Source organism: Colletotrichum paranaense, assembly GCF_030867605.1.
Source record: "Colletotrichum paranaense strain IMI 384185 chromosome Unknown Scaffold_3.1, whole genome shotgun sequence".
In the NCBI taxonomy this organism is placed as follows: Eukaryota; Fungi; Ascomycota; class Sordariomycetes; order Glomerellales; family Glomerellaceae; genus Colletotrichum; species Colletotrichum paranaense.
The window spans coordinates 3,865,648-3,881,117 of NW_026848961.1; the positions used below are offsets into that span (position 1 = coordinate 3,865,648).

At 53.8% G+C, this 15,470-nt stretch overlaps 1 protein-coding gene across 1 annotated transcript; it reads right to left on the bottom strand.

The window, feature by feature from the left end:
* Positions 1-4,068: 4,068 nt before the first annotated feature.
* CPAR01_04880 (uncharacterized protein) lies at positions 4,069-6,406 on the bottom strand (the record flags this gene model as incomplete). The annotated part of the gene is made up of 5 exons (XM_060489160.1): positions 4,069-4,407; positions 4,536-4,858; positions 4,906-5,066; positions 5,368-5,578; positions 6,154-6,406. The coding sequence occupies 5 exons, from the start codon at positions 6,404-6,406 to the stop codon at positions 4,069-4,071; spliced, it is 1,287 nt and encodes a 428-aa protein (XP_060353366.1).
* Positions 6,407-15,470: the final 9,064 nt, after the last annotated feature.

The following is a 15,470-nucleotide window of genomic DNA, read 5'->3' on the forward strand; positions in this document are numbered from 1 at the left end:
TTAGGTTGTCCCTCGAGTCTGAAACTCGCGGCTCTCGCTCTTTGGGGGCTACTATCTTGGGCTGTGGTCGGTGGTAGTTGTTCGTCTTCGCCGCCGCCGCCGCGGCGGAAAGCCGGGAAACATGGAGCCAGTGTTAGACGACGTCCGCACGATTAAGCGGCGTTGTGGGCTGACCAAGGAGCGGGAGGCGCCTACAGTCTTGCAGCAGGAATCGTCTCAAGTCCCTGATGTCACCCTCCGCTCCTCGAGTCCTGATTGCTTGCTGCGCGCTATATTCGTATGGAGTCAGGTCTACAAGTGGGCTGGTAAAGAGGCCGTTTCTGCAGGACCACGAAAATCTGGGACCGCGCATACAAACCCGTCCCCGTCCGCAGGCTCTGATAGGCACGAATAGCTATGCAGAGAGAGAAAGAGAGAGGCCTTAGCCACCATCCGCCCCCGCGGTTGCATCGGTGTATGCGACCCGCGGCGAATGGGCGATCTGTGCAGTAGCTTCTCCCGCTGAAGGTCGCTCGCCCAGTTATGTCTGCAAGTTTTGGAGGCTCAGAGGCTGAGATACGTGTTCTGCTTGTTTGAAGAGGCGTAAGTACCTGCTTCCCGTTGCTTTTTGTACACGCAAGAGTGCTGTGCCACCTATTTCCTCCGCCGGAGCAGAAGGTCTGTAATTGAATCTTGATTTAATCATTACTTGTGACGATGTGAGCCTATGGCTGCAGAGACAAAAGGACACTACGTGAATTTTGGCCGTGATCGGTTGTAGATGGTGGTTACGATGGAGGTCATGATGGTGGTGGTTGCCATCGACGATGTCATATCAAATATGTGACTTCCTCGATGCGGAGAAAGAAAAATGGAGGGGAAAGGACACCAGTGGCACGGTCGATCTGCTCCCCCAGACCAGATCACCCAATCTAGGCCTCCCTCTTTTTCCCCCTTAGATAATGCCGCCGCTTGCCTTGTTTGTGACATACTACAGAGCGGTTCCGCTGTCTGGTGCGGTTAGAAGATACATCATACATCACACACAGATAAGGAAACATCGGCTGATGATGGGTAGAAACATAGTTTCAGGCGGGCCGCAACTTGAGATTTCTCCTGTTTCCTTCTCTCCGGCGTCAGCCGATAGGACCTCGGCCTAGCTCAGCCGACCGGGGAAGGGGGGGTGCTGCGGCGGCGGCGGCGGAAGGGGAAGGACGGCATTGTGCAGTAGTTTGGTTGGGATTTGCTCCTCTGTACGAATAGGCGCACCTACTATTCTACCTTGAAGCTGGAACCTCGCTGCATTTGGGGGCTGTGGGTGTTGGCCTAGGATCTGGATGGGCTACCTGGCGTTGGATGTCTCGATTTTCGGCAAGATCGTAAGATACAATATGGCCTTAGGACTCCAATGTTGTATTCGTACGAGCAAAGAAAACAAGCGGAGAAGGGAAGACTGGCTGGGGCAAAAGGGCGGGGAACGCGGGAATTACTTGCGGCTCGCGAGGTGCAATTTGGACGTCTGTTCAAACTTCAACGTCCCATTGACGCCAGGTTTTTGCTTCGGTTCAAGTTTGTAACTGAATCCAGCAGTGATGCAACCGCAGAGGACCCATGGTATGTATGTATGCCACCTTGCATTGGAGCGATGCCATGGATGCCATAAGTGCAATACACAATTGCGACAGGTCTTTACGCAACTTGTACCTACCCTCCAGAATTATCTAATTGCTCGACCGCTTACTTGCTGTGGATTACCGCGTTTGGCTTGTAGAGCGAATTGATGCCAATAATTGCGTGAGAGCCAAGGTTAGAAATGGCATCATTACCCAGAGACAAGTACAAAAGAAATCTCACTCGGTCCGTACGTTGCAGGGTTGAATAACACCTAACAAACCATTGCAGATTCTCGGTGCGGGCTCGATGGTGAAGGTGAACCCTGCTGCGCCTGCCGGAGAATAATAAATGAAAGATGTACGTACAATATACGTGAGTTGCAGCCCGGGCCATGTGGGAATAACTTCACAAAAGCCAGGTCTAATACCTACCAATGCCAATGCCCAATGCTCGATGCCAGTGGTTCCAGACGGGGAAGAGATCCACTGGCTTATGTCACCCTAATTGGGTGGAGAAGGAGGCTACTTCGGTCTGGAGTCGATAAGCAAGGTACACTAGGTGCGGATCCGCAGCGGCATTAAAAAAATCAAGAGGCTGAAAAACAGACCAGAGGGTTGAAAATGAGGTACCTCAGACTCCAGAACTCCAGTCTCCATAGAGGGAATTTTCACCTGCCAGCGCGAGAGGGAAAAAAAAAAAGAAGTAGGAGAGACAGGGGATCACCCGTCGCAGGGCTGTGACTTGTTCATTGTAGGGACCAGGAAGCAGGGTAGGTACCTTATGCCGTGGACGGGAGGGACCAGGAAAGGGGGCGTGGACGTAGCAAAACGTGCTCGGAAGATCTGGGGCGCCTCAGATACCTACCTACTGGACACTTTACTCCAGAGGCTCTGACGGAGCGCGAGATGGTCGCGAGAGTGGAATGCGACCGGGGGAAAACACCTTACTCGAGTTTACCACAAAATCTCAAAAGTCACTTCTTCTCCAGAAATACTTGTGTAGGCATCTCGTCAATACTGCACACCCACGCAAGGGACGAGAGCGAGCGATGTGGAATCTACCCTGTGTGACAGTTCTGCTGCAAATACTTTACCTTTCCAATAGCACCGAGTCCAAGGGCCGATAGGAGACCCGTAGAAATCCAGCTCTCCAGCCTGTGTGCATCTCTATTGACCCTGAATATCAATGATACGGCGGATAGGCACCGTAACCTCCCCCTGAAGGCCAGCGCTCATAGGAACCTGGCAGCGCTTGGCGCGTAGCTGAGCCCTGCAGAAGTGCTTAGCCAGCGCAAGCAAATAGCGCGCACACCTTGGCACCCTCCTCTGTGACCAATGTGCACAGGGTACAAAATTACCTCGACGAGCTTCGAGAGAGCAGTGTGTCCGCGGACTGCAGAGCCCGGCGCTGCAGAGCGTGTGGGGTCCCTCGATCTGACGCCATTTTTTCCTTCGAGAAGAAACGGGGCTCTCAAGGGGCGGGAGAAAAAGATTCCCCCACGAAAACCCGTCACTCCTCCCCAGCAATAATAAGTATCCTGAATCTCAGAGTGGAAAGTCGCGCTCCCCGATGAGTAAGCCAATGGCTCCCTCCACCTCACCTTCTCACCTCAGCCATCATGGTCCTCTTTTTTTTTTTTTTTTTTTTTTTTTTTTTTTTCCTCTTCCCCCTTGATGAGCCAGCTGCATCCGGACTTGCCCGGAGCACCATGACAACACACACTCATCTTCGCTCACTCACTAAACTCACTCACCCGCTCACTTAGATCTCACACACTACTCCCTAGCCGGCCAGCTCCATCTCATTCCGCACTCCCAAACTCACTCTGGGTCTCCTTGCGACTTCCCAAAGAGCGCTACCGCACCGCAGCCACTGCGGCTCAACCAAACATGTGGGCCCCACGATGCCCAGGTCGGGGTCGGGGCCCCGGACGAGCCACGGCCTATTATCCCCATCTCTGCCCCTGAGCCCTGGAAGTGTCTCTGAGCTGGTGCTTCCAAGCGGTCCGCGTCAAGCCGACATTTGGCCGATGGTGACGATGGACTTTTCATGCTCTCGGTGGACCCGGCTCTTGACCGACCATTGCTTCTTATCGGTCCTTAACCGCTGAATCTCTACCTGTGGCGGGTCGTCCGTCATATTTGGTGGAGTTGCACTAGTTTTTCCTTCCTCTGTCTTTTTTCTCTCGCCTCACCCTCAACTGTGAAGCTTGAGTATTCGTAACATGACACACTCCGTAAGTCTCGGAATTGGCTCCTGGTTGGGTTCATTTTTTTTCATGACCAGTCTCCAAATTCGTCAAAGTCTGAGGCTGGGCAGCCTAGGCTGAGATTTTGCCAGGGCCGCCAAGGGGAAGGCCGTCAAGGGACCACATTCCGTACCGTATTATCGATTCATGCTCGTCCTATCTGTCGGCCAAGCTCCGGTCCTTCACCCGGAAATTTTCCACCATGGTCCCTTCTCCGCCATCCCTCTTTACTGCTCGGCCAAAACCTGGTCATCTCGGCCGCTAGTCGCTGCCTCACCCACATATTCTGCCTCGTCGTCTTCGTCATCACCGTCGCCGCCATCGCCGTGGCCGTCTCCGTTGCTACCCCGGTCATCCTCGCTTTCGGCCGCCTGGGTCCCCAGAAGGATGTCTTCGCTGCCTTGCCACTGCGGCGGCGGGCCGGGAAGCGCCGACTCGTCTTCTCGTGCCCATCCGTATTCTTCGTCATCTTCCTCGCTGTCGGGCACCTCGAGGCCAGCCTCTGCCAGCTTGCGTTTCGCTCGTGGAGCCGTTGGAAGGAACACCGATGGTTGGCTAGTGTCGTACTGCACGCCAACCAAGCCCGTCTGTCACGATAACGAGCCATGTCAGCAAACCACATAACCTCATGCCTTGGAAACTCCGCTTTTGCGAAATTATGCCGGAATCGTGACTGCCCAACGAAAATACTGACCGCCTCAACTCTAAACGCCGCTGCGCTCTGCATCATGTCCGGCCCAGCCTTGCCGTCTAGCTTCTGCACACCGGCGAAGCATACAGACCACGGTCGCTCTTCCTTCCATACCCAGTCTCTGAACAGCACTACGCGCGTCGACATGCCCTGTTCCCATACCCCAGCATTAATGGATGGAATCAATGTCGCGCTCCGTTCCAACTGCATCTTGGTTGCACATTGTGACAGGACCACCACTGCGCAGTCGCGTGTTGCTGCTAGTTTCTGTAGGGCACTGGTAATATACTGCAAAGCTTGCAGCCGCTTCGCTGATAGACCTGGACCTGCATAATATGAGTAGACAACTTCGATCTGGTCCAGGACAACTGACCTTTACCGCGCGACTGATCTTTTCTACCGTCGGGCGCTTTAGGAAAAACGTGATTCACCAAAGCTGATAAGGAGTCTATCACAACCACAGCCGAATTCGCTGGCACTGTCGCCGCCGTAGGACGGCAGAGAAGTGCTATCAGGTGAGGCAGGCTGGGGCAGCTATAGTGTGCAAAGTGATTCGTGGCCGATTTCACCGCTTCGGGGTCTTTGGATGGCCGAGTTGATTCCACTGCCTCGATCACCGCGTTCAGTCGATGGCCGCAAACTGAATACGCACAATCTTTGATATGTGTGTCAGTCTCGTCGTCGTCTTCCCGTGCATGGTAGTATTAGATGAACCGACCTACCCACACAGCGCCATGCCTCTCGCATAGCGCATTGGCGACCAGTTGAATACTTTGCTGATGGGTCAGTCATGACTACATGGCGTCGTCTGCAGGACAGCATAATGGCAACTCACCCTAGGGCAGTCTTGCCTGAGCCTGGTGGTCCCCAAATCTCCGTAACCTGTCCTCTCTGGAGGCCTCCCCCGCTTGTCGGATCTGGTGCCTGAAGAGATGAAGAAGATATGAGAGCCCCATCTAGTCGTCCAATACCTGTAGAGACATATCTAGCGACACCGCCATCTAATTCTTCCAGTGCGTCAGCGGCGGACACTGTAGGCAATCGATCTGCACTCTGTTAGGAGCTGTGATGTTTAGAGGACGGGGTCATACATGCGTGTGGAAGGGAGGTCGAAGCTAGAGATATCCTCCTGATGTATGGAGTGGTATTTCTCCATTGCTAGGACCTCAAATCTTGCCTGACGGGGTTTGATATGTCCCGATTGAAGGCGTGAAGTTGAAAAAGTCGCACAGTACGAGTCTGTGAACCTCACACGTGTTCGACATGAGGTCATCAGCCACACCCGTGGCAGGCAGACATGTGGCTGAGGGAATCTGCGCACCTTCTTGCTGTGCGATGACAGGTTGCCTACCTTGAAGTCTACCTGCGTTATTTCAAGATATCTTACATCATCTTTTGGTATTTTCCCAACTTCAGCCCAAACTAAATCCCAAAGAACAAAAGACCAGCCTTCATCATTCCGATGAGGAGCTGCGCTGCGATCCTCAAACCACAGTCGAGTAGACGTGCCGAGTCGCATCCAACCTCATGACTTTGACCGCCAGACCAGCGGCTTCAATCAAGCACCGACACCTCCAGAATTATCGTGGTTTCTGCACCTCTTTCTTTCTGAAACATGTACCAGTCATGGGAACGATTGGCACAAGATATCTTCCATTGGGAATCCTTAGTTGCCGCCTGAGTCCGTCGATGCTACTCAGTAAGACAAGACGTCTAATTCGAGCCGCCTCAGCTTTTGCAGCCTTCTGGTACCGACCATCCGGAACGTTCAGGACTTTTCCGGGGCCTTGGCCAAGTTTCGGACGACAAGAATCGCCAGCACTGACGGCAGTGTTTCCGGGCCAAACGGGTGGAACGTGGCCGCCAGGGTTCATTGCTCGAGTGTGCCGTTTTGCGTATGCATTTCCCTCGATTCCTCATCGACGGCTTCGCGAGTCTATTTTCACAGCGACTCGGAACGTTCTAGGACCCCTACGGTTTCACATCTTTCCAGACCGATAAGTCTAGCGAGCTTGGGCTCTCTGGTCTGGTATTACCTCAGACTCGTTATTGCCTGTAACCCTAGCGCTCGATTCTCTTCACTCGTGGTTTCACCTACCGGACCATATTCGATCCTGGTATCGACACTTACTACTGCCGGCAGGCACTGTGCCTGAATATGAGAAGGGTTGACTAGAACGCTGCTGATGGTAGCACTCGTTCGGGGAAAATGCCCCGGAAAGAGCCCCCAATCGCTTTGGTTCAATTATGCTCAATAATTCGGATTAACCTTCATCTATCACGGCATGATCCAACCTGGGGTTTGCGGGGTTTGACATGCTCAGGCCGAGGAAATTTCCGACTTGAGGCCACCCCCAAGTATTCAGGTGAACGCAACTACGTGTAAGTCGGGCCGCGAAGTGGAAAGCTAGTCTTCGTATTTGTACGGATACCCGGAATCTGACTCCGTACTACGTACTGACCGGTTGAATAGGCATTGCTCGGGTCGGAAATCGGAACGGCTAACCACAGAAAAGCCGGGCTTCTCACGAATGTACAGCAGGATCCTTGCGGAGATCAGAGATGTGTCCTACATACCCGACAGCGAGGGCCCGAGGTGCCTTACATGTATGCGTACAGTCACGGCTAAATATTGCCCTAAAGCCTGAGCCTCAACACTTCTCAATGCAATAGACTTCAAGGGTCTACCTGGCGACGGTGCTGCCAACTGTCAAGCATGATGGTATTCCGTACTAGGAGAGCATACCGGCTTAGCTGCCAATGCCCACAGCCTAAGGGCCATAGGTGGAAGTGTAAGCCACAATACCTTTACCTCTTCCTCTTTCCCGATATCCGAGCTCGGGTCGACGGATCACGTTATATTCCAGGACCCAGAGGCAACGAATCCTCATTCCTTCGCTGGCATTGACACCGCACACATGTCGTTCATCTTGCAGGCTGGGGTAAATTGCTGATGAGGACCCTTGGTGGCTGCTGGGGTCACTCGTCACGAGGTGAAGAGACCTGGGGTCGATCGTGGAGGGTAGGCGGAGTTTCTCTCATCCGCGGTTTTCATTCCACAGATTTTGTGGAGAGACGATATTGGGGCTCGGGCTACAAATCTACGGCGCTTCAGATTGCCTGGAGTCGCCCGCTTACAGGTGCGGCTAACAGCCATCAACAAACTCTCGTTTTCGAACGGCAATTCTGGCCAGACCCTCCCACCTCTGCATGTGCGATGCAAGGTACGCGCTTCTCCAGAATTTACATGTGGAAGAGTGTTACCGTTTCTCCAACTTGCTGAATGCGGTTCCAAGCTTTACCGCTGACATCATGCTAAGGTTTGTTCTCTCGCGAAAGGGGACAGATTGCTTCTGGGGTACCCCCCTCTCTATCTGCTTATCTTTCACATGTGATAGGAACGAGGGGCAATCCAGGGTTCAAAATCTCCTGGGCGATGTTCCGTTGAGGGACGACTCTCAGTGCCGTCAATTCGTCTGTTTGCATCTCACCTAAGGCATCTAGGATACAACAGAGATTTCATAAGCGCCACTCACATGCCGCCAGCTATTACCAAACCAAACCTCTGCTTCATGGGATGAGCAGTTGGCTTAATTGTTTGCTTGTGCTTTCGGGGAATCTCGGGATTTCGACCTCCCTCAGAAAACTGGGACTCGGAACCAAATCAACACACCACGTTCAACTTTCACACCTCTGGGCGTGCTCCCTTCTCTCCCCACACTTATCTACATACCCTGTATATCAACCCCCTAGTGAAGCGCCATCCCCGGCTCATTCCCACGCCTTCAGATATTGCCCTTTTCAGGAAGCTGGTTTCAAACACGGGCGTGTCCCGGCAAAGAAACTCGGGTCAATCTTCACCCAAGGCAGAAAGCACATGATACCGGTACGACCCTTGGCCCTTGGATTCTAGCTTCGAGAGCTACCGCCTTGGCCTCTCCAAGTACTTTGCGGGGATGTTCAAAGTGAAGGGGAGTCTGGGGAAGCATGAGCAGATCCAATCTGTCTCTGAAGAGCTCGGTTCATTTCCGCTCGACCGTCGAACGCAGGAAGCAACAACTGACTCATGCTGGGCGAGTCTCGCAATCGATTCTGAGGACAACTGCGGAAGCCCACAGTTCCCCCGAGAAAATTGAGCGATAATGCGCCCGCTGGCGGCATTGCGAAGTCTTACAAGAGCCAGTCATTCCGACGCTTGTCCAGAGTTTTAACCAGTGCACTCTTTGAGTTCATAGCCCCGGACTCTGGACTCGCAGGTCTTATCTTTCAGCCGTCATGAACCCGGTCCAAGCGAGACACGGAGGTTTGTAAAGCAACAACAGAAACGCCCAAGTGAGGGCGTCCGCCCGCGGTGGAAACAGCGAACCAGCCAGCGGGGTTCTCCCCGCGCGAACAACAACGGGCCTGTCTCATACAACAGCACGATACAAAGCAAGATGCAACTCAAGCTCCAGGACTATGCGTTATTGCTATTGTTGCCGCTGTTAAAAATGTAGAGGTCTCGCAACCTCCGCGCATGCGGTACATGCGTGGTATGCAAGTTCGTCGTTGCAGCCCCGCGAGATCCATCGGAAATTTCGAACATATTTGGTGGAAGCCTCCACAATCATGCGATGAGCGTATGATTCTTCGCATGTCACAATTGCGTCCCAATCCAGCCGGAGGGCGACGCAAGCTATGCAGATACATGTGCAAGTTGGAGTGGTCATTTTCCAATGGTGGTCGAGATATGAAAGCTTTTTCTAGGACAAAGACGGGAGTCCATGTTAAGTTGCGGGCGAGCCTCGGCGACATGTTCAGAGAGAACTCACGAGCAAACCATATCAATTTAATTGTGGTCTCGACATCAACAAGGATAGCCGTGAAAGCTATCTGTCCACTGCATAAGCTTTATCTCTTTGCTGGGTATGCTGGGGATGGGGACGAAGCAAAGAGCCGCAGGCAGAGTCGACGTCCAGCTAGCTGATACCCGACTCGAGATTGGCGCCTTCCCGTTTTTTGATACCCCTGAGAAAGTCACGACTCGACAGAGCACCCTGGCTTGTAGATTGGACAACTTCCATTCGCTAGTCCGCTATCAATGCTCGTCAAAATGAACGGAACAATACACGACATTCAGGATTCTGCACGACTAACCAATCAGCCAGAGAGGGCTTGGTTTGGCGCCCGTGGACATGTCTGCGAATACCTAGATATCTTGCCATCCCTGGAAATACGAGTAGCGCAGCAATCAGACGTACCGGCCAGCCAGATCTAGACGTGGAGAAGTCCGGGGGCGGGATAGAGGTGTGTGTAGCGGGAGAAGAAATTCGACAGATTTCTGGACTCTGGACTCTGGACTCTGGACTTCTAGAGTAATGGGGCGTTGGAACTGTTTGACAAATCCAATAGTGGAGGTGTCGACTCCATGGCAGTTTTCCCTTGCCAAACACATTTGTTTCCATCAAACGAATCACCTCATTCTGTCGACCCATGCCATCACAGAGTGCCTAGGCGCCCCGAGTATCAACAGCCTGACTCGGTTTACACACGGGTACATCGCGATAGCAATGCTATGTTTGGCGTACCGGAGCATGCTTTACGCCATGGCTCACGGGCTCGGAGCCTCTCGTCCGACGAAAATCAAGCAATCCACCGGTGAGGAGAAAGAATCTGGGGATGAGAGATCTCACAGCACTGGGTACCCCAAATCTTGGGAACATGGTCAAAAGGGTCTCCCCCGGAATTCCTGAATCGAGCTTAGCGCACCTCGCAGCCCGAGGGACCGTACGGAGTAGGCACCTGGATAGAAGGAAGTTTGAACTGGAAAGGCAGTTCAACGCCCGGCCGACAATCTGGCCAGCTGGGCGCCCGTGGCACCTGGGGTTATCGCATGCAATTACGGACCTGGCGCTACTGCGCAGGGAGGCAATAGAGGATGTGGCGCCGCTCGAAGATCACAGGTCTTGCGACGCCAATGGGAGACCTGGTGGCTTGATGGCGATATCCTAGGACCAGAGCTTCGGATGGTTGTGGTGACACGACGCCCCCACGTTCTGTCCCATTTGGATTATGGGGGAGGCTCTTTTCTGGCTAAATGAGGGGTCCTTGGTCTTGCAATTACCGCAACGAGGACACCCTTCTCCGATGCTGGATCCTGGAGGAGCGACGCCTCTCCTGTCGCTAGAGAGGATGCATTCCCGCTTATCCGTCGAAGACAAAAACGGAAACCCGAGGCTGGGAACATAACCAGTGCTACATAGCGGCTCCTGGAACAACGGTACAACATAGGCGGGACTAGAGTCTTTCTGAATCTTGCTCCTGAGAAGGAAAGAGTCAAATGTTCTGATTCCGACGAAGGTCCGAAGCTCGGCGGCGATAGCTGGTGACTCGGTGAGCGCGGCTTCACTACGCAACAGCCAAGGGATTGCGGAATTTCATACGCCATTGCGTTTTCGCAGACCGAGAGGCGAGCCGAGGGCCAGCGGAGCCTGTTGTCCTCGGCCAGTGACTACCGAGGGCTGCCGAACCGCAGAAGCGCCTACCCTGTGTCAAGCCTAGTGCTCGGTGAACATATGCACAGGGTGGAGGAACAACAACCAAGCCGAAGAGAGTCCAGAGAGCCCCAGCGATTACGGATACTATGCGTCTTATCTATTGAGGATCACGTCTCGCGCTGACGAGCGCTGAAGAAGTCACGATGCGATGCGGAAATTTGACTCATCTGCGACAAGGCTCTTTTCTCGCGCTTAACGCGCTGCGGAGTCGTGACAGGAGACAACCGAGACACACAAGGTTGCGAGGTCGAGAATCGCACCAACGAATGCTGATTCTCTTGTTGGCCTCATTCTTTGACTGGGTCGGCTGAGAGGTTTGAGATTTGAGACTCATCTTGGGCGGCCCGGATGACCAAGGCCCCATTCACATTGTTGTATTGCGGTGAGGCAGATCAACTTGTGTGGAGGTAATTCTCTTGTAGGGTGTCTGGTGATTTGGACGCCTGGTGGCTTTCATGGTGAAGAGAGACAATGTGCGCAATGGCTACTGGGGATCCGGTACCGCTCCAGACTCTTATCTCGAAGGAGGGAAGCTAAGAAGCAGCGGCCCCCACACCCCCGCCGGGACCCCGGTGTTGAGGTAAGGGCTCGGAATTGCGATCCAAGGACGCTCGTAAAGACGGGCCAACACATTGCGATTCAAACGAGCCGCTCTCGCTGGGCTTTGCTCGGCCCTCTGAGTGATAAGGCAAGAGTAAAGTAGGGCGACGAGGCGATGGGCAAGAAAGCAGATATCTCGACTTGGGCCGCAAAGTTACATCTCAAAGCGGCGCTTGTGAGTTGGTACAGTCACCATTTGCTAGCTGCCTCTCATCCGCTGGCCAACAGTTCTCATCGTCTTACCAGTGCAAGCGCAATGAAGCGAGGAGCCCCCCACACCGCGGGGTTACAGTCCCGACATCATCTCATGGTGAGCTGAGGAAGTCGAATCGCGGCACCGTGCCAGCTCGGACAGGCTGTCCTGCGCCCTGTGATACGACCTGCACAAAGATAGGTCTACCTATAGACGCCTGAGGACCTGCCGCAGGCTCCGAGCAACGATACACGAGGACTGCGGCTTGGGCGAGGAAGAACAGCATCGAACAAGCTTATTGGGCTCTGTCTCTTCTCTGTGTGCGCTTCGCCTTGCTTAGGCCTGACTGACAATGGCGGCCATGCCACGATGCGGCCTGGATTGGCACCGCGGCAAGGGGCATGGACGATCCCCCGGTCGGGATTGAGGCGAATTGAATGCCGGCATCCTCTCTCCTCAGCTGATACTCGTGAGTTGAGGGCATGATTGGGGATACCCCGTGGAGAAGAAAACGAAATATTGTCTCTGTTTGGGCCGACATCTTCCCCCAGATTTCCTTCTTGCCAATAAATGCAGGCGCCCGCGGGTCAAGGTTGTGCCTTCATTCCCACGGGGTAAAAACTGGCGATGAGCGGAGAGCCGGGACAATTGTGCCATGGGCGAGGTGACTTGGGCGGCACATTGCGTGACGAGGGGTCCTTTTCCCCCTGCATTTTTCTTCTCCTTCGTCTGCCTTCGTCGTTTCCTTTTTTTCTTTACTTCCCTGAATAGCTTCCCAAGAACGTGGCGGACCAATCAGACACGAGGATGGTGGCACAAGCTTGGGGTTTATCAAGAACCAAGCCACCACTCACTTCCGTTGCCTCACCGCCCCCCCGCGTCCGCCCACACAGAAATTGCAAGTCAGGGTCGTTGGTGAGGACAAGCCGGGACCAGGCTGGGGGATGCTAATCTCGGTGGCCTGGGGAAAGGAAAGCGGGATGGCCAAGGGCCATGGGATGAGATGGGCGAGGCGTGGAGGGAAAAAAAAAAAGTCTCTTTAAGATTACTGACGATTGTGCTGCCCACGTTGCACAAGGGCCATGTCGTATTATTCACGATGCTCGCCCCATCGATACTCCGTCCTGAGCAGATATTGACCGCAGAGAACTAAGCACGTGTCGGCAATAGACCGAGATGTGGTTCACGATGTCTTTAGAAAATTGGTGTTGGGTCCTGGAGGTCAAAGTGGTGTGGGGATTCTCGAGCGGCGGGAATAGCGGCGGCGATGCCAATACGGGGGACCACGACTGAAGTGCTGAACCACGAAGGGGGCGGACGGATACGTTGGGTGGATAGGCAATATTGCGAATGAGGCCGAGGATTCACCACGGCCAAGCTAGCAAGTCAGGCAGGCCGCAGGGCACCGTTTGAGCATTCCCACCACGGCCGCCATACCAAGACGGACTACGCAGACCCGGCATGACAAAAAGGAAGAGAGAAGATTTTTTTTTCTTTCCTCACAGTCCTACGACTATTACGGAGCACCTACTTCTGCTGAGGATAAGGGTCCCTATGCCTCTGGCATGGAACGATGGTGTAATAGTGCACCATGATTTGGGCCTTGGGCGGGAACGGTGAAGGATGAGGGTGTGAAGAGTCGGAACACACGATGGGCACCAACGGAAAAAAAAAATCCTGTCTGCCTGCCTGATTGCGCACTTTGCTGACCGACACGGCGGTATGGTTCCGTTCCCTTCTTCTTGTCTGCCTGTGCTGACTACTGCGGAGATAATGGTGATGGTGGTGGTGGTGTTGGCAATGATGGCGGTGATGATGCCACCACGATTTGCCTTTGGGTACTACAGCAGAGGTGCTTGCCTTGTCGGATGGTGCCAACAGAGCCGGGCATAGCACAAGGTAAAAAGCTAATGATGAGCACAACTGTACGGAACACAATCCGTACTCCATACAGAATCTGTATAGATTGACAGGTGAAAATTATGGACCGGAACACAACGAGGCGAAGGAAGAGAAAGAAAAGTGTGGGTGAAGGGAAAAAGCTGAAGAGAGAGGGTACGTACTGATCCCCAGTTTCCCCCGACCTGTCGCAAAACCACGTCGGTATCTGATGGTGCGCGTACCTTACCTTACGGAGTACCTCTCGCTCTGGTGCGGAGATACCTGATGTGTCTCAGGTCTTGAGTCTGGATAGAGGTATTCGGGTACTTCCTCGTTCGAGGAGGGAAAAAAAAGAGCATTGGATCCATCTCTAACAGGGCCGATACGTACCGATCTCTCCGGGAGAGCAGAGCACGTCGCTCTTGGCTTTTTCCTAGAGTGGGGTTGGAATTGTGGAGAGTGGGGTCCAAACCCCCGGCTGCGACACGCCCTTTCTCTTTCCAAAGTACACGCCTCTTCACTCCCCGTCCTCTCTCGGGCTCTTCCTCTCTCCCCTTTCACCCGCGTAAATAACGTATGGGAAGAGAGTCAGTATCGGTTTACCTCACGCCCCCCTTTCTTCCCACCCACATGCTGGACTCCCTGCTGGTCATCATCGTTGACTTCTTGCTGAGGTTGTAGCGGCGTGGCTTGTGGTTGACGACACACACTCGCAGTTTCACACACACCAGCGCGCTCTCGCGGTATCTTTCTCTGCCTCTCTCTTGGCTCCTGGCTGTGAGGTAGCCCTCATCCACACAAGTCTCACACCCGGTCTATTTTCTTTCACAGGTGCTCGCTGCCGCCTCCTACCACGGTAAAACATCTATCCCTACCTGGCAGTCATGACTGGCCTGTTCCTCCCCCCGTTGTCACTTCATCACGGATATCTTCCGTCTACGACGTACCTCATCCAGTCCATGGCGGTTTAGCCAAGCCTTTCCCCCCGTCTTTTACGCTCGTCCTTCTGCGAAGCAACCAGTACTCCGTACTTCGTCCCCGTACCTTACATACCGAGCCTCTTCCAGCCCTGTCCGATTACTCCACGGCTGCCGCGGCCGGTGTGAATCTGACAGTCTGGGATTCTGTGTCGAGTGTCGACTAACGAATATCCAGCCGGTAGGTACCCCATACTGTACACCTCCATACCTACCGTAGAGAAGTACCGTACTGCCGCCGATGCGCCCACAAGGTATAGCTGGGCCCCGCCGCGCAAGTGCGCTTGCTCTCTCTGATGCTGGCGGGTTTGACGCTGAAATGGGATTATGGGGTGAGAGGAAGCCATGGGGGCCCGTATTCGCACCCGCACCCAAAATCGAACCCCGTCATCCTTTCCACAAAGTATCGCCCACTTTTTGGTGTACCTTCCCTCTGCGCTGGTATTGGATCCGTATTTTGCGTCGTAGTTGGTGGCTCCCGGGCTTCTTCTGGTGCCCTTCTCTGACTATTCGTTAGGTAACTGGGGGAGACAAGTTTGTATCAAGAGCCCCGTTTTCTTCTCTTGGGGAGCCCCAGAAGGGCATAGAGACACGGTTACAAGTATGGCCAAGCATGAGCACGAGCAAAGAAGACCGGGGGGGAAGATTCCAAAAGACAATGGTGCGAATTCAGTAAAGAGCAGACTTCCTTAGCAAACCTTGGCTGGCTGAGGTCGAAACTCACACATGGCAGATTGCAGAGTGTATCTAC